Source organism: Telmatherina bonti (genome assembly GCF_933228915.1).
Source record: "Telmatherina bonti genome assembly, chromosome: 8".
NCBI lineage: Eukaryota > Metazoa > Chordata > Actinopteri > Atheriniformes > Telmatherinidae > Telmatherina > Telmatherina bonti.
The window spans coordinates 20,920,659-20,938,871 of record NC_136626.1 but is presented as its reverse complement, the minus strand read 5'-3'; the positions used below and the strand labels follow the sequence as shown (position 1 = coordinate 20,938,871).

General features: G+C 38.8%; 1 protein-coding gene across 2 annotated transcripts; it reads left to right on the top strand.

Annotated features, from left to right (window-relative positions):
- The first annotated feature begins 1,322 nt into the window (after nt 1-1,322).
- Nucleotides 1,323-17,236, top strand: cherp (calcium homeostasis endoplasmic reticulum protein). Of its 2 annotated transcripts, XM_079245136.1 has the most exons (20): nt 1,323-1,458; nt 2,093-2,266; nt 5,059-5,097; nt 5,851-6,020; nt 7,472-7,609; nt 7,700-7,851; nt 8,161-8,272; nt 8,442-8,531; nt 9,750-9,942; nt 10,167-10,330; nt 10,758-11,012; nt 11,143-11,335; nt 11,421-11,665; nt 11,769-11,902; nt 12,471-12,557; nt 12,779-12,925; nt 14,723-14,836; nt 14,920-15,014; nt 15,117-15,302; nt 15,419-17,236. In XM_079245136.1, the coding sequence occupies exons 1-20, from the start codon at nt 1,434-1,436 to the stop codon at nt 15,454-15,456; spliced, it is 2,751 nt and encodes a 916-aa protein (XP_079101262.1). In that variant the 5' UTR covers nt 1,323-1,433; the 3' UTR covers nt 15,457-17,236. The 2 variants fall into 2 exon arrangements, with proteins under 2 accessions (XP_079101262.1, XP_079101263.1); XM_079245137.1 differs by lacking the exon at nt 5,059-5,097.
- The last annotated feature ends 977 nt before the right edge of the window (nt 17,237-18,213 follow it).

Genomic DNA, 18,213 nt, shown 5'->3' with positions numbered 1-18,213 from the left:
GAGCACTACAGTTCAAATATGCCACTCTTCTTAAGCATCTTTTTCTCTCTGACAGAGATAAATTTATCCTTGTTTGAAGATAGGTCAATATGGAATCGTTCCAGATCCATGCTTGGAATGATAAAAGTAATGTTGAACCATGTGCAGATATTTACTTATGGATCTATCACCTTTTACTCTGAAAAATAGAGTTTAGCTCAGTCACCATTCACATCTATGCTGTGACAGAACTAGAGAGGACTTTGTGAGAGCTGTTCTGACATTTTAGTCATTTACATTTGGATTTATCTGCCTGACACTTATGCAGCATTGACCCTACTATGCAAGCGGTTTCACAATTCACACCATGAATTTTGTAGATCAAACATGTTGCTGAGGAATGTCAACAACTCAAATGTGACACTGACCTGAGAAATCCGTAGAATGGACATATTAATTTAACCCATAAGAGCCCATTGTGACATCTATGATACATACAATTTCTGAGACATTTGGTATCATTTTATGGTACAAATTTAGCTCAAAACCCTGTGGAACCCAATCAGATTTTTGTCTTTGCCTCTCATTGGACACCAGAAAGCAAAAGACTACACTATAAAAATGTTGAAATATCACATGGTAGTGAATTATAATTATCTCTCTTAAAAAAAAAAGGTACGTTTTTATTTTATTTTGTTAAAGGGGCAAAAGAGACCACACTGTCAAAAATTGGACTTATCTCAATATTTTTTCACGGGTTAGGTCTTTATGGTTTAATTCAATACAATTCAGCTTTATTTGTCTAGCACTACTTCACAATGTTGTCTCAGGGCACTTTACAGACACATCAATTCAAGCCAATTCTCAACTGACTCAACTTTCCATCCAAAAGAAAAATAAAAAGAAGTTAAGCTGTCCTCTGTTTCATGTTAGCATGTCTACAAAAAAGTAGATATTAATTTACTCTGCAGCCATCAGCTGGAAAAAGTCACATGGCTGAGACAATGCAGGTGGATCCTAAAAAGGATGAGATTTGAGGTTTAGCCAACAATCAGTGTGCACAAAAGACAAATAGAGAAGCAAAAAATAAATTCTGCAGGGACATATGATACTGATTAAGACTTAAGTCTCTGTTATCTTTCTTATTTGACGATTTATTCAACTGGAACAAATTTCCAGAGTTTTGTTACAGTGAGTTTAAAGAACTGCAGGTCTTGAGTGGATGACTGAACAGAAAAAAAGCAGATACCTCTTCTTCCTAGCCAAGGGTGGCACTGTATGTAAACAACACAGCACATTTTCAGCGGCGCTCGCGCTGCTTCTGAATAGTACTTCCGGTGTATTGCAGCGGCGACGCTAGTGTACTTTTATTACTTTAGGGACCAGTTAGTGAATAATATAATATAACAAAGTACGTAGGCCTGCTCAGCGTTTCGCCGGAAAAGGAATCCAACATGGATATCCCTACCCCGCCCGAGGGTGAGTAATCTTGCCTTATTCTTCTCAGTGGATGATAGCAAATAGCCATGCTATCTGCTCCTTAGCTAGCGTTAGCATCGTGTGTAGCATCCGGGCTAACGTTAGCTGAACCAGTGTTTTGTCCAGACGTTTCCTCTGCAATAACGCAAATAATGCTGGAAAACTGGAGTGATCACAGTAAATTGGTTGTGGTTTTGAAGCCTTTGTTTAGTAAAGTTAGATAACTTCCAGAGCGGCTGAATTTTCTGGTAGATGAATACCTGAGACGCTAGCGGGAGCATCAGACACACAAACCGGTCTGGTGACTGTTTCCTGCGATGTCTGGAACAATCCTGGCTGTTAAAACATAGCTTTTACTATAATGCGCTATCCAGAGATCCTTTTAGACTAAAAGGAAAAATAACAAATCAAGCAATTATAATAACTGAACGATTGTCCTTTTATTGCTATTGAATAAATCATGACAGAGTTTCTGGAAATGCACTGCAGAAACTTTATGGTGGCAAAGTTTCATAATATCTCTAATGTTTCGTCAGTTTAAAAATAAAGTTAACTTTGATAAATCACTTTCACAGCTTAGTTGCACTACATTTTTATACATATGTTATTTTGTCCTCTTCTTTTTCTGTTTCAGATCAAGAACTGAGGAATGTGATTGACAAGCTAGCCCAGTTTGTTGCTCGAAATGGGCCGGAGTTTGAAAAGATGACAATGGAGAAACAGAAGGACAACCCAAAGTTCTCCTTCCTGTTTGGAGGAGAATACTTCAGCTACTACAAGTGCAAGCTTGCTATGGAGCAACAACAGCGTATGTAGTCAAATGGGCAGTCCACCACAAAAACAGTTTTTACAGAATTTTAAAATAATTTTATACAGGATACGTTATATATGAGATGCACAAAACTATGAATATTCCTTAAAATGTTAAAGCAACAGCTTTCAGTCATTTACATGTGTACTGTTTATGTTAATGTCCCTTAAAGCTTAACTTATACATTTCTCTGAACGTACCATAGAGTTAAAGTACCATAGTGTGTACAGTAGACCTGTGATTTGAGATAAGAAAACGCATCAAGACCTTCAATTTAATACTTTTCCAGTTGGACTAATATGCTTACATGCAAAAGTTAGGTTTGATTCAATGTTGCACAAATTTATAACAGTAAAAAGAAAGTATACCCTCTGCAGATGAGTAATTATCAGCTGCTTTCTCAGTTTCTTGATGATACATTCCAGGGAAGAGATCAGGGATCAATCATGGTCACATGGAGGTGTACTGTATCAATCTCAACTAACTCAGTTAAGTTCTGTCTCATAATAAGCTGTGCAAAAACATGCTGCAAACCTCAATGGACCGAAGCACTTGCTGAATCATGAAGTGGACTTAGTTTTTCGAACACTGCCTCTGACGTTTAGTTTTTATTTAATAAGTGATGATGGAAAGGTTCCAAGATTTGTCGTATGCACAGAAGAAAAATGAAATTTCATTGTTCTAGCAGATGAGCAGTCAACTTAAAATTAAGGGGTTTAAAAGAGTACAAGTTGAAAAGTTACATTTAAAGTCAAATACATTATAACAAACATAATCTGGATCATTAGTTTGAGAATGGATTAACCATAATTTTAAGACCTGGAGAAGATCAAATGATTTATGAATTTTTAAGTCATATCCCTTTAAACCTCATACCTATAAGAGGGTGGACTTTCTTTTTGATCATGACTGCACTCATAGCTGTCCTTTGTCTACTATCCTGCTTTCTGGTAACCTCACTCCCACAGTCCTGATCATCTTCCTCTTTTGCCTCCATGAAGCCAGTTACTTAGTCTGCATGATGTCTCACTATTGTTGCTGTAGATGTGCGAAGGTGGATGATAAACAGAGGTGTATAAAGTAGAAGTAAAAACAAGGTGGAATTCCTGCCATGTTTTTTTTTTTTATTTATGGATGTATTTAAAGCAGGTGTTTTCACTAACAGGCTCATCTACCATGCAGTGGAGCTGAGCTAATTAAATTCACCTGACTGGTTGGAAAGAGCTGCTAGACAGAAATTCTACTTTCTACACCTCTGATAAGCGAATCATTTTCATCTTTGTGAAGGTGGTGACTGATGAGTCCACCTCTGTTTCCATATCTACTTTTTGAGATTATGTGGCGATTTAGGCCTATACAGACCAGAAATGGGTACTGAACATCTCCTTGGTAGATGCTAAACACAATAGTAAACTGTCCAACTCGCTTGGAGTTAGTATTGATTAACTCCCTGATGAAGGTGATTAGTGTCTTAGTTCCAAACATTCCCGGATCCATATGTGGCGCATTGAATATTTTGGTAGATAATCTAGGTTGATCAGTTAGGGTGAGGTTAAGCATGTTCAAGTGTGTTGAAAGCATCTAAGACTTGCAGAACTGAAGTTCTTTCAGATTGAAGTTGCTTACCCCTGGTCTATGGTCAGAGCCAAGAGTGTTTTATCATCCTGTACACAAAGATGAAAATAAACTTTCCCAAAAAACAGAACAAAGAATTCACACTGAAAATCTCAATATAAAGATTCACATCTGCCAACTGGATGAGTATATAAGAGACAGAAACATCCTGTAATACCAATTTTCTAAGCCAAGTGGGCCTGAGTGCTGAACACAGCAGTCTTCTAGAAAAAATTATTTCCACTAGCATAGTTGCAAAATCCAAGTATCACTCTAGAACTGGGCTTGCCAACTCGGGTTCTTGAGAGCTGCAGTCCTGCAAGTGTTGAGTTTTTCTGCTGAAACACACCTGACACATATCAGACTTAATTAGTAGACTTGTGCAGAGCTTGACGTCAAACTCTGTACAAGTCTGCTAATTAGCCATTGATTTGAGTCAGGTGTGTTGTAGCAGGGAAACTGAACACTTGTAGAACTGCTAATCATGTAGGAGCGGAGTTGACCACCACTGTACAGAATATAGTACACATTACAAGCTTAAAAAACAATTGACTGTACTCGTAAACATCTGACAGCTCAAATGAAGCAGCTGTCAATGATCGTGGCCTACAGTGTTTAATGCATGGTTACACAGTCATGACTGTGAAAGATCCTCAGAGGGGGCAGCTCCATACAACTACAAGCAAATGGCCTACCTTTTTGTAATATGTAGGTCCCTGTAAGGCTCAATATAAGAGCTAAAAACAAACATCCATCAAGAAAAACTGTCAAATCAGACATAGTAATCTCACCTGGATTGATGACAACAAAAACCTACAATACTGTACACATAAATGCTGGAATGATTGGAGCTTTGCAGTATGAACCGGACATTTCCCGAGCATAAAGGAAAGGTGAAAAAGTACAAAATGCTAAGCTGAAGAACAAATTTCATTTTGAATATGCAGCAGCAGTTTTTTGAGGAATAAATTAGTTTTTAGATGTATTTTTTTTCCTCCCCATATATAAATAAATTAGTAAAGCTATTTAAAGCCTTATATCAGCTACAATTGCATTGTGGTGATTAGTAGGTAATGTGATAAACTGCTTGTTAAAAGTACAGTATTGTCCAGGTTTGCATGCAGTTCTTCTGTGCTACCATTGAAATTCATTAAAGTTTGCTTTTCTCCACTTAGATCCCTCTACCCGCGATGGGGATGAGTTTAAATGTGAAGGTATTTATTTGTAGTCAGATTTATTTGATGAATTTAAAATTTCAGTTCTAACTTTTGTTCATGAAAAAGAGATAATTTATGTAAATGTTACCAGACATTACCTCATGTATGCTTGGGAGCTTTTTCATTTGCAATTTTCATACTCATGTTTCCGTCTTGACTTTTTACTGTTTGAACACATGTCCACCAAATCTTTCTGATGCAGTCGATTAAAATCATCTGTCATGCTATTAGCTTTGTCCAGAAAAGCAGATGAAAGAGTCTGGTTACCTGTTGATGAACAAGGGCTAATTGTTTCATCTGTTTGTCTCTGGAATATGTGGCCTGGGAACAGCTTTGTTTGGGGTTTTACTAAAATCTTCATAATTGTGTCAATTCTCTGGAAAAAATGAAGATTCCATCAACATTTCACTTGCACTGGCTATGATTTCTGTTTTGTGTTTGCAAACTTTGGCGCTTGTGATCATTTATGAGCAGAGCTAGTTGGGGACTTTTCTTTTGTATGTGTTGCCTGCATTTCTTAAGTTTTGTTAATCAAACTGTTCGTCTTTCCATTTGTAAATCATCTTACTTTACACACTGGAGACCATTCTGATTGAAACTGTCAATGAAATGCCTTGCCCATCATTGGATTATTGAAATACCTCATTGTTGTTGGTCATCTTCATAATCTTAGCATTATTACTTTCAGATCCTCTATTCATCTATTTTTCTAAAACATCAGATTTGTGCTTCTTTCTGTTGTATTTGTAGATATGTACAACCCAGGTGCCAAGGATGTAGTTGACATCCCTCCTCCACCCATACCGATGATTGGCCCACCTCCAATCCCTCCACCAGCTGCACCCTCTATTGATGAGCTGATTCAGCAGAGCCAGTGGAGTCTGCAGCAGCAAGAGCAGCACCTACACTCACTCAGACAGGTACACGGCAAAAGGGAAATGGTACATCCAATGGTATTTAAATATTTAAATAAAATATTTGAATACCATATGAGTATTCTAGTAACTCAAGCGTCAGCAGGGGGATTAACTCATTGGGTGCTAAAGATGTCTTGTGATTTCTTTCTGAATCACTGCTAAGGCACAAAAAGACGCCTTTTGAGGTTATGTAAGTTCCTCTTTACAGAAAGCCGATTTGGCTGGGTGCACACATCAGAATGTCCCCAAAATGTGCTCTCTGAATACGCGCCAAATGCACCCAACACACACCCAACATGTAAGAATGAGCTCTGAATGCGTACCCTGAAGACACCCCGACACACACACACACACACACAGCTAAATCCACCCTCCACATCTGCTGTCTGAAAACTCAACTTTACGCAGTCCTGAAATATGAGCCATAATGCTCCAAAACACCAGCAGTATGTGGCTCTCCGCTGTAGCAATGGCTGGCAGTGAGTTGTGGTGGTGGGCTACGGGTCAAACATGAGCATGCTCTTAATGTCTTCAAAACTTCCTATGTTTTGGTCGTTTTCGGCTGTTCCATAAACTAATTGTGCTTTGTTACAGGTTTTTCGTACAGCCATTAAAATGACAAGCAAGACAAGGATCTATATAGAAAATTGTCATGCAAACTTGTATTTTGAGTAAATTAAAACCCGTGTTGGGCTATAGTTGCTTTACTTGCTAAGATTGTAAGTTGAGCTATTTTTAACATGAGTTTATGTTTTAGACTTTTTTTGTCAGGATGTCCTAGAAATATTTAAAATGTAGACTGTGCCACCACAAAGAATCTATGACACAATAATGAAACAGTTGGTCTTAGTTTAATACCAACACATGTAGCAATTATGCTATTAAAATACTAAAATGTGTTCTTACACAAGCAGAAACGATGCTGAGTTTGTTATGAAGGGTCTTAATCTCAACGGCTTTCGCCCATTCACACACAGAATTATAGGCTTCCAAAGTTTTTCCATGTTTTCATCTGCCTGATGGTGTTGAAGTTTGTTTGAAGCATCAGAGACTTTCGAGTATTGTGGACTACCGGTAAACCAAATAGCATTTCTCCAATTCAAAGCTTAACTCAGAGGATATTTAAATCATGCTGTGGTCCATCTAGACTTTGGATAATTTGGAAGAATTTATGTCATGACGTAGATCAACTTCTATAAGCTATCTAGAGACGAACTTGTATCAGAAGTGGAAATACTCCGATAACATCTTACCTCTGCCTTGCACAACATTATCCATTTTGGTCTGTTTGATCACTGCTTTGTGTACCGGAAGTAGCCGAGCAATAGGAACATCCCCGTTGTTATAGCTTAACTTTAACAAACATCACAAGAGTAGGGGAAGGTCTTTATTTATTTTTATTTGTTTTGTAAATGTATCAATCCATGTGGATGCTTTTTTTTTTATTCTGGAAGGAACAAGTGACTGCAGCCATTGCTTTGGCGATGGAGCAACAGACTCAGAAACTCCTGCTGGAAACTCAGTTGGACATCACAGAGTTTGACAACCTGCTGCAACCTATCATAGACACCTGCACCAAAGATGCTATCTCGGTAAGCATGTTGTCATCATGATTTATCAAGTTTTCGTTATGGAGAGCCCTAAAAAAGGTTTACATCACTTTTAATATTTTTCCCCCTCAGGCTGGTAAGAACTGGATGTTCAATAATGCCAAGACTCCACAGCACTGTGAACTGATGGCATCACATCTTCGCAACCGTATCACTGTTGATGGCTCACATTTTGAGCTCCGCCTACACCTCATCTATTTGACCAATGACGTTCTCCATCACTGGTATATCGCAATGTCCTCTCTTCATCCAACGAATGTTGTTACTTACAGCTATCAGACAGTCCCAGCCTGGATAGCTTTGCGCTCTTGAATGTAAATTGCTCATCTTGGTGTTTGGGTGGATGTTTGTTGAAGATATCAGCATAGAATATGGAGGGGAAATCAAACGGTACTTACTATCATGAAATTGAGCTTGTAATTCTTGGTTGCCCATTGAAACAATTCCTGTGTACATAAGCTTGAGATTGGCCTGCATTATGCATCAATATACTGTTTTTGTGACACAGTGTGTGTTTTAATGGCTCCTTACAGTCAGCGGAAGCAGCAGAAGGATTTGTTGGCAGCGCTGCAGAAAGTTGTTGTTCCTATTTACTGCACCAGCTTTCTTGCTGTGGAGGAAGAGAAACAACAGAAGATCACCAGGGTAACCACTAGTATACAGTTTTTGCAATTTAAAGGGATCTAAAGAGTTTAATTGTCAGATGCTGAATATGATTCATAGTTTCAGTATACATCACTCACTGTTATTAGAAGCTTTGACAATTTGATCATTGTTTCTGTCTTTTTTTTTGTCATCTCTCCGTTCCTTTCAGCTCTTGCAGCTCTGGGAGAAGAATGGCTACTTTGATGAGGAGACCATTCAGCAGCTTCAGAATCCAGCATTGGGCCTTGGCCAGTACCAGGTCTGTGGAATAGGGCTCGGATCAGTCATAGGGCAAAGGGGCACTCAACTGTTCTTTCCTTTTCCTTTTCGTTTTCCTTTTCTCTTTTGGTTTTAATTTTAAATTATTCTTCTAAGTTTATCATGTTTAAATGTTTGTGTACAGCACTTTGAATCCCTGTGTTGTGGAATTGTGCTATACAAATAAACCTGCCTAATTTTAAAATCCATCTAAAAAACAAAAAAAAAAAAAGAAAAAAGCTTTAAAAAAAAAAAGCTTTTGAAAGCTAAAAAACAAACATACAGACGACAACTCTTATGTTAGAATTTCTAAAAGACATTAGTTTTTGTTTTCCAAAAGCTGTTTCACAAATTTGACTAATAAACATTTGTGTTGGCCATCTCAGTATTGATGACTAGTAAAGCTGAGTTAGCTTACAGACATGCAGGAAATCTGGAGAGCCTTAACTGTGGGTGAAGCTTATTAGCATCTTTTCCATGAATTAGTAGTATTGATATGTTTTGTGTCTTAAAGCTGCAATGAGCTTTGTCAGATTTTCTCACTTTGGCACCTCGTAACAAATGCTAATTTAGTATTTACCTTACTTACTGTCTTCCCTGAGCTCTCTCCAGCCAATAGTAGCCAGTCTGATGTTTACTGTTGTCTTATCTATTGTTCTGTCACTTTCTCTCTGTCCTCCTTGGTGTCTTTGCTGAATCAACCATGGTGCACATTCCAAATAGCTTGTGTGTTATAAAAAAAAGTTGTATAGTGTGGTTTCTTAGTGTTGGGATCTTGCAGAACAATAGTGACTCCATGCATGTATGTAATGCATGGTTCAGGGAAACAATGTAAATACACAATGTATATATATATAATATATATATATATTTATATATATGTTATCTTGAGTAACAAGATGTATATGTCATTGTCACAAGAAAGCGATCTTAAAAAAATAATGCAAGCACAGCTGCTCTTTGGTTTTGTACTTAAATGTTCTACCTATGTAGAATCTGTTGCGCAGAACATTACAACAGATTGAGACAAAGTATCTGCAGATATTCAATCTGACATGCTCAGATCTGTATCAGGAACAAAAAACCTTGGTCAGGGTAACCTTACTTTATATATTTATTCATGTAGGATGCCGGTGAATTCCTAATTTTGGAAGAAAAAAAAAGAAAGCCCTTGGTAGTTGTCATTGAATCCATATTGATGACATTCTTATGTTTTCAGGCGTCCCTGATAACGGAGTACGCTGCAGCAGTGCAGCCAATTCAGCTTGCATTCCAGCAGCAGATCCAGAATTTGAAGACACAGCATGAGGAATTTGTTGCTACTCTGAAACAGCAGCAGCAACCTGCCCCAGTTGGACCACTTCCTACCCCTGCTGAACCAGAAAAAGCCCCACCCATGACGACACCAGCTGGTAAGAAGAGCTACACTCCATAAACACAATTATACAGCATTGGCGTTGTTAATGGTAATGACCATCGGTATGAAAATGGTGGATTTATTGTTTACTGTCTTGGAGTTTGATCGTTTGCCTAAAAAGTGTCTGTTGTCTTGACATTTGTTCCACTGTTGACGGTCCAGTAATAATGTGTTGCATGTTAACCAGCAACATATCTGATTTCATTATATTGTGTGTAGGAGATGGGAAGCCTCCCATGTCAGGTCCTCCCCCAGGGGACTTTGATGGAGCTCCATCCAGGCCACAGGACTCAAATAGCTCCAGTGGGCCCTCCGATATCCCTCCCAATAAACCTGCATGGTATGACCCCCAGCATGTTGGACCCTGGAACCCCAACCAGCCGGTAAAGACCTACGTGTTTGTGTTTACACACATGCACATACATAAATTTGAAGCATACCTTCCTCAGTGTGTCTGTAGTTTTAAAGAAGTGATGTGTCTGACACCTCTGTGCAAAGAAAAAGCTATGAGTAAACTATGATTTTTCTTTTTACTGTTTTGCTACAAGAGGTGAATAACAGGTTCTAGTGAATATGAAGGTAAATTCATTATAAACTGCAAATAGTAAGAGATACTGCGTATAAGTAAAACTTATTCAGTGCAATCTTCAAAAATGTTTCACCAACATGTTTTTCAACAAGCATTAGCACATTTGTTTTGTCCTAAGTTCTTCCTCACTGCATGTGATGATGACAAAATACCTTTGTAGTTGTTTACTGTTTTTATTACCCCAGCATTACACAGCATTTCTAACTTTTGTATTTTCTTAGCCTCCTTTTGACCCAAACCAGCCCCCTCCACCTTGCCCTCCATGGAACAGTCATGAGGGGATGTGGAATGAGCAGAGAGACCCAGGGAACTGGAGTGGAGGTCCTCCAAGAGAAGGAGGCCCATGGACTGGCCCAGGTGGGTCTGACCCTGGCCCTCCGTCATGGAATTCGTTTGAGCAGCAGCCACCATGGGGAAACCAGGGTGACCAGCCTCCTTGGGGTCAGAGGGAACCCCCATTTCCTCCGCGCATGCAGGCATGTGACGTTAGACTCTGTTCTCACTTTGCTTGTGTTTCTTTATTCTGAATTGTAAAGTGATTTTTTTTTTTTATAGTGTGCAATTATTTTAATGAGTGGCTGTCCTGCCCATCTTGCATTTATATAGAGACCACCACATTTCAGGGGACCTTTCCCTCCCCACCAACAACCACCCCCTTTCAACCAGCCGCCACCCCCTCCACATGGTTTTGGACGCTTCCCACCGCGCTTCATGCAGGAAGAGTTTCCTCCCAGACACCACTTTGACAGACCATACACCCCTCATCGCTTTGACTATCCCCAAGGAGATTTTCCTGGAGGTTGGTGAACATCTGTTATAGTATTGAATTTGTTCATTTTATGTTTTATCGGGAAATTTTAAATTGTCTCAACTTTGTTTGCCAGACATGCCAGGTCCTCCTCCCCATCACCACCCCAGTCAGAGGCTTCCTCCACCAAGTATGGGAGGAGCTGATCATCCTCCCTGGGGTGGAGGCCAACACCCAGATTTTGGCCCACCCCCACATGGCTTCAATGGTCATTCTCCTCACATGCGTCATCGGCAGCCTCCAGTTCAGGATGATCCAAGTCTGGTACCCAATGTACCATACTTTGATTTGCCGGCTGGTCTCATGGCTCCATTGGTCAAAGTAAGTCTTTTAATAAATGTGTTAAGACACAATTTAAGTGAAGGCTTTACAAGTCTCTGTAAAGCCTGTATGTCCCATGATCATTGTAATGTTAACTTCACAGCTTGAGGACTGCGATTACAAACCACTGGACCCTAAAGACATCCGTCTGCCCCCTCCCATGCCACCCAGTGATCGACTGCTTGCTGCCGTAGAAGCTTTCTACAGCCCTCCTTCCCATGATCGGCCCAGGAACAGGTACAACTCCGCACTGTGTTTGAAATAAAATGCTATATTGTATGGTATAGCTTTGTGTTCATTGTGTACATACAGAGCCCATTACTTGAGATTTAAGATAAACTGGTCTTTTTTTTTTTTTTTTTAAACTAGTATTTTTAACCTTTATTGCCATCTCTGTATTCGAACTGGTTCAGTGTTTTGTCCTATAAATTTGACACCGTGGTGATTGGTTACAAAGTAGAATGAGACAGATGACTCCTCCCAGTTGCCATTTCCACTTAAATATTAAAGAAAAAAAAAAGTAAATAGTAAAAAAAAAAAAATAGCACAAGGCTTCAGTTACCTATTCAAAACAAGTCTTATCCAAATGAAAATGAGCTGAGTCCCTTTTGTGTTTTAACACAAAGAATAATGTAAGTAGAAGAGTTAAACACCGCACATCGTGTTGATCAGCTGGAGCACATCTTTGCAAGCCACACAGTCAGAGCAGTTCTATAAAACTTAGGCAGTGTTTATGCAGTGCTACTGTAATCTGATGAAAAATGCTCCAGAAATGGACTTAAATGTTGTGGTCTGACTCCATCAGTGAGGGGTGGGAGCAAAACGGCCTGTACGAGTTCTTCAGGGCCAAGATGAGAGCCAAAAGGAAAAAGGATCAGGAGAAACGAAACAGGTTGGTGTTTGTTTTTTCACCCTCAGAACATACAGCTCATATTTGGGTTTTGTATTTGGTTATCAAAATTTCTGCTTTACTATATTTTTGTGGGTTACTCGATACCAGAAGGCTTCCTTATCTTTTTGTTGGAATGATCTTGCATAATATTTTTTCAAACTGTATTAAACATCTCTGTGTTATTTTCTCAACCTTCAAATTCTCTATGGATTGTTTTCCAGCGCTCGTGGGGGCAGTGCCTCCAGGAGTCGTTCTCGCAGCCGAGGGAGGTCTTCTTCTCGCTCCAGTTCTCGCTCATCAAAGTCATCCAGATCACGGTCTCGTTCATCTCACTCCCGCAGCCGATCTCGCTCCTACTCACGTTCCAGGTCTGTATGCTTACATCATGCTCATATCACACACACATCACATATGTGTCTGGCACTTATGCTTATGTTTGTGTGCTAAAGACACCACTCACACAGATCAGCGAGAACATTGAAACCACTGACATGTTACATGGAGATAACTGACATGATTCATTTGTCAGAGGATGGGACGATGGGAGTAAGTGAGGGAAAAGTTGTAAAAAGTCACTTCTTGAGAGTAGAATGCTGGAAATGGCATAAAAAGGGTTTGTATGGATTTAAGCAGCTGTTAGCCAAATTAGAAACAAAGATCTAGCTTTTACTGTAACAAAAAATGTCTTAATTTTAACATTCAAGGCATTTATTTCTCTTAAAACATGTCCGAAGCATGTCATCAAACACATCTGTGCTGGCTTGACTAGTGTGGTATCAGGTATCTGTTGTGGTATCAGTACACTTTTATTAATACCAAGTGCGAGTACACATGCTTGGTATTGGTATTGGTATCGGTTTAGGTGCATCTCTACTTAAGGCTAAAGCAGATTTTTATTGTCTAGTCCCAAGAATGAGCACAAGATCAGGACACAGGATCAGGATTTTACAGTTACTGATTGAATGAGGTTGTTGTGGTAATTCGGACCAGCAGGTGAAGGACAGTGACATGGATGTGACCTGTCATTTATTCCATGTTCAGAACATCCCGTTTTTACTATGTAATGTTGTTAACACCACAGGTTAATGAGTCCTGCAAAAAACCTTTGTGATGTTTCACTGGTTTGGTTCCTCCTCAAAAGTCAATTAAATTACTAACTGGATACCTGTGGGTGACTTTCGTCTGAACTATTATGTTAACTTAGTGCTAATCCATTTATTAAAAGAGATCTACAGCAAATAGTTATTTTAGTGTATTTAAGTTATCTGTGTTTGTTAGGTTAAGTCATGATAATTTGATTTAATTTAAACAGTTGCATCCTATCAACACAAAAGAAGGCATCTCGCATTAAGCTACAGCTGTGACAATATGCTTTCATCCCGATTCAATTCCATTCCAATTTTCTTTTTTTTTGGGTGCCGATTCGATTTACATTGCACTTCTCACAATTCTTCAATTTAGCAAATTTTTGTATATTAAAACAAACAAAAAAAATGTACAAAACTTTTTTGCTCGTCATTTTTCTTGATTTCAATTAGGAAAAAAACAACACAGTAGCCAGACCATCATTCTGCTGCTATAATGCCCAAGAAAATGAGTAAAAAAGATCAATAAAAACAATTAAAAAAATTTTTTTTAAAAAAGACCATTTTTATAATGGGTTATTTTTATTTATTTAAAAAAAAAATTTATTTTTTTTTTTAACCAAAAAAAAAAAAAAAAATCGATTTTAAAATTGTGAAGCGAGACATACCAAAATTTGATTTTTTTGATAAAAATTTTCCCACCACTACATTAAGCTATTTTTGTTTGCTCATACAGGTACCCAGGGGCTAATCAGCGTGGGTAATGCTTTCTCCCTGAATATTGTGAGATCAGACTGATGCAACATCGCATCATAGTTCATTAGAGTCAGATGGTGAAAGCTCAGGATGGAAATCGGCAGCTGCTCCTCTGACTTGTACTGTTCTGACTTTGACATCAGCTAATAAATATGCATCTGTTTGTTTCAAGCAGGTCTGACAGATTAGTTATGTGTTTTAATCAGTTCAGCTGTTGTAGGTTTGATTTATTATAAAATTATTCTTCCTCTGCTTTCAACAGGAAAAAACTTGTGAAATCTGGTTTTCTTCAATATTGTTACAACCTGTCCTGACTCCTTTTAGATCCAGGAGCCGGTCCAGGTCATCTCGAAGTCGCTCTGGCTCCAGATCCAGATCACGCTCACGTTCGCCTACCAGGCGACGCCGTGGCGCCAAATCCAGAAGCGCCTCCCCTTCGTAAGTGACCGGGACAGTTTTTGAAAAGAGGCTTTTCTTAAAGCAGCAGCTGCTGTAACAATATTCTCTCCTACTCACCACAGGTCCACTGCTGTGTTGGGAACGACATCGTCCAAACTACCTACAGATTCCCGGTTAGGAGAGGAGAATAAAGGCCACCAGCTGCTGATGAAGATGGGTGTGCTTCTTCATTTCTTTCCTGATTGTTAATCTAAGGTTCTATTAATCATGCATTATTTAAATGCGTAGATGCATTTTCTCATGTTCACATTGTCCATAGGTTGGAGTGGTTCGGGTGGTTTGGGGGCCAAAGAGCAGGGCATCCAAGATCCCATTAAAGGAGGAGACATCAGGGACAAATGGGACCAGTACAAAGGTGTGGGTGTATCACTGGATGACCCTTATGACAACTATCGCAGGACGAAAAGCTACAACTTTGTTGCTCGCATGAAGGCAAGAGAGGAAGGTACAGGCCTTTTAAAGAATTATGTTGCATTTCATTTCTATCGTTTGTTTTTTGTCATTTTTATATTTAAAATTTTTTTTTAATGAAAAAATTCTCCAAACACTCTCTGATTTTAGTCAATCGGGAACCACAGGAATCGCCATCAAATGATTGAGGTCATCCACTAATCAGCTCATCTTCACAAACATCACTTCCACCAGGAATCTGAAGATTACCTTTTATTTTTTTCCCAGGATTTTAGTCCCAATTCCCAAATCTTTTCCCATCTTCCCAGAAAGCAGACGGATAATTTAATATCAACCTTTTTGTTCAGCCTGACAGAGAGCAGAGACTTTGAAGTTTGGGTTGGTGAACACTGAAAATAGCCGATACACACAAACTGGTCTGATCAGCCAAATGGATCACAGCAGTCACATCTTCTTTCATGTAGTTTCATCTTTGTATTTGCGGTATGAAGACTGTCAGACTTGCTGCCACTCATGAGCTGATGATGGAAAGTTCACACTGCACCTCATCATCTGATGCCTTTCACAGAAAACTCACAGCATCTCTGTAATTCATGTACATATTTGAACAATGTAGTGCGGCTCTTACTGTTAATTTCAGTCTTCTAGGTTGAATTTAATCCACAAGAGAAAACCGAAACTGAACCTACAAAGGAAAGTGAGTCAGTAACACGGGGTGGCCTCTTCTCTGAATTGTTTTTAATTACTGTTGTGAAACTGTTTCATGTGATAACTGCATCACTATGTAAATCTGTCATTTTAGTTGTAGTAAAATTAGCCTTAAATGGGACGTGTATTTTTCTCCGCAGTCTTATTGTAGAGACAAATAAACACACCTGACCCTGAGACATGACCTTTTTTTTTTTTTTTTTTTTTTTTAAACTCACGTTATTTCTAGTGTCTGTGTTTTCCAATAAATATGTTTCAATACATTAAGTGGCATCAGTATCTCAGGATGTTGAGCAAGTCAGTGGTTTGATTCCAGGGTTTCCAAGTCCATCTGGCTAGTGGTGTGTGTGACTAAGGGTGTGTGTGATGATTTTTTTTTTTAAATTTACAGATATTTTATCTTGGCTAGTTTTCACTTTTTGACTCCATGTGATTTAAATATTGAGATTGAGATAAAGAAAAAAAAGTGTCAAAGAAACATCTTCATATGTGCAACCCCTTTAGTAGTTGTCCCCGTGCCCACTTTTTGTCTGAAGAAGGGCTGGTGCACAAAATATAACATTAAAACTCTTTTAAGGAGTAGCTTCTGGTGGTCCTGACTCTAGTTTTTATCTCATAATATGTTTTTTTGGATGTGTCAACCCAACCCCTGTAATCTTTTAACAGAAAATAAAAACAAACATTAAAAACTTGCACAGCCAAATCAGGGAATAAAAACCTTATTATAGTTAAAAAATACAAATATGTAAAAAAAAAACAACAAAATGATCAAATGTGACTTGTTAAATGTCAGATCTCTGACATCCAAATCCCTTCTGGTTATTTATCTCATCCAAAATGGAATTCAGAGAAACCATTCCTTTTAGCATTAGTGTATCGCCCACCTGGACCTTACTCTGAGTTTCTGACCGAATTCTCTCATCTCTTGTCTGAGTTAGTGCTGACTGCCAGTAGTCATGTTGTTAATCACAGCATAACATGTGAAACATCAAGTATGTTCAACACTGTCCTGTTTGACTGTTGCATAAGACTTTATTTATGACTTCTATTTCATAAACACAGTAAAAGCAGTTCTTGGCCAAAGTCACTGGATACTTCTCCCATGTCTCAGCTCATTGTGATTTTGATGAGTGTAAATGTTAGTACATCCCACAGCCACAGTGGGGCGCTGTTGTCTTAGGATGTGGCTCTCACACAAATAAAGCCAGAAGTAAAAAGATGACTGGAAATGTGTCAAGACAAAGTTGTGTCAAAAAAAAAAAAAAAAAAAAGCGGGGAGTTCTTCTGTGAAAATTTTAAAGTAACTATCTAAAAAATCTACTCAGTTGCAGGTAAAATTTGGAGTATTAAAATGTGGTTTGCATCAAACCTATTTATGTCTAAACAACATAATAAATGTGAATAATAACAGATTGCAATGACTAACAAGTCTTTTTTTTGTACACCTGGTCATTATGATACAATAGTTTCTAAATGCCTTTGTATGATCATATGTTCTATTAACATGTGCTGTGATGAGTGGGTGAAATGAGAAGCAAGTTAGTGAAAAACACAAGAAGATGCCAGTTGGGAGACACCATTTGTTCCCAGGCGGAAGTAGCATGTAATAGCTTTTAGTTGCCAGGACTAGGTCCTGCTGTGTGTGTGCCAAGCCCAATCTCTCCTGTTAAGGATGAAACAAGCAGGCGGCAATACCATCAGCTGCTCAACTCCCCAGCACTGTCCAGGTAAACTGCAGCTGAAAGCTGGTCTAAGCATCACCACCCCATGATTAGAGTGGATTTATGTAAGATTTCAATCGCTGGCCATGAAACAGGAAGTTGCGGTAATGCTAAACTGTTTTGACTTATATTTTTAAGTTTTCAAGAGCCCCATCTTGAACATGCATCCACTGCACATGACAACCCACCCACAGTCAGAGCGCCACATAGTGGAGATGTGGAGTTACCTGATCTGAGAAGCATCCTTCCATTTGTATGGATTTAACACAAAAACTAGACATACTTTAGGGGCCAATGCACCTGAGGTGGAGATGATTACCACCTATATGGAAAGCCCAGGGACCCTGTGTGAGCTCACAGTTGCAACCAAGAGCAATAGTGCTGTGGCAGGGAAGTCACGGGGGGATGTCGTAGCTGCATAGACCTAAGCAGAGCTGAAGGTGTGAGGGCCTTCATCACCTCTTGCGACTTTAATTAATATTATATTGTTATACTTGCAGCAAATATTTCTTAAGC

Excerpts from the sequence above, each read along its gene's own strand:
- cherp (XM_079245136.1), top strand. The coding sequence starts at position 1,434 with ATGGATATCCCTACCCCGCCCGAGG. Across the intron at positions 1,459-2,092 it reads TATCCCTACCCCGCCCGAGG|ATCAAGAACTGAGGAATGTG; the intron begins GTGAGTAATCTT and ends TTTCTGTTTCAG. Across the intron at positions 7,852-8,160 it reads AATGACGTTCTCCATCACTG|TCAGCGGAAGCAGCAGAAGG; the intron begins GTATATCGCAAT and ends GGCTCCTTACAG.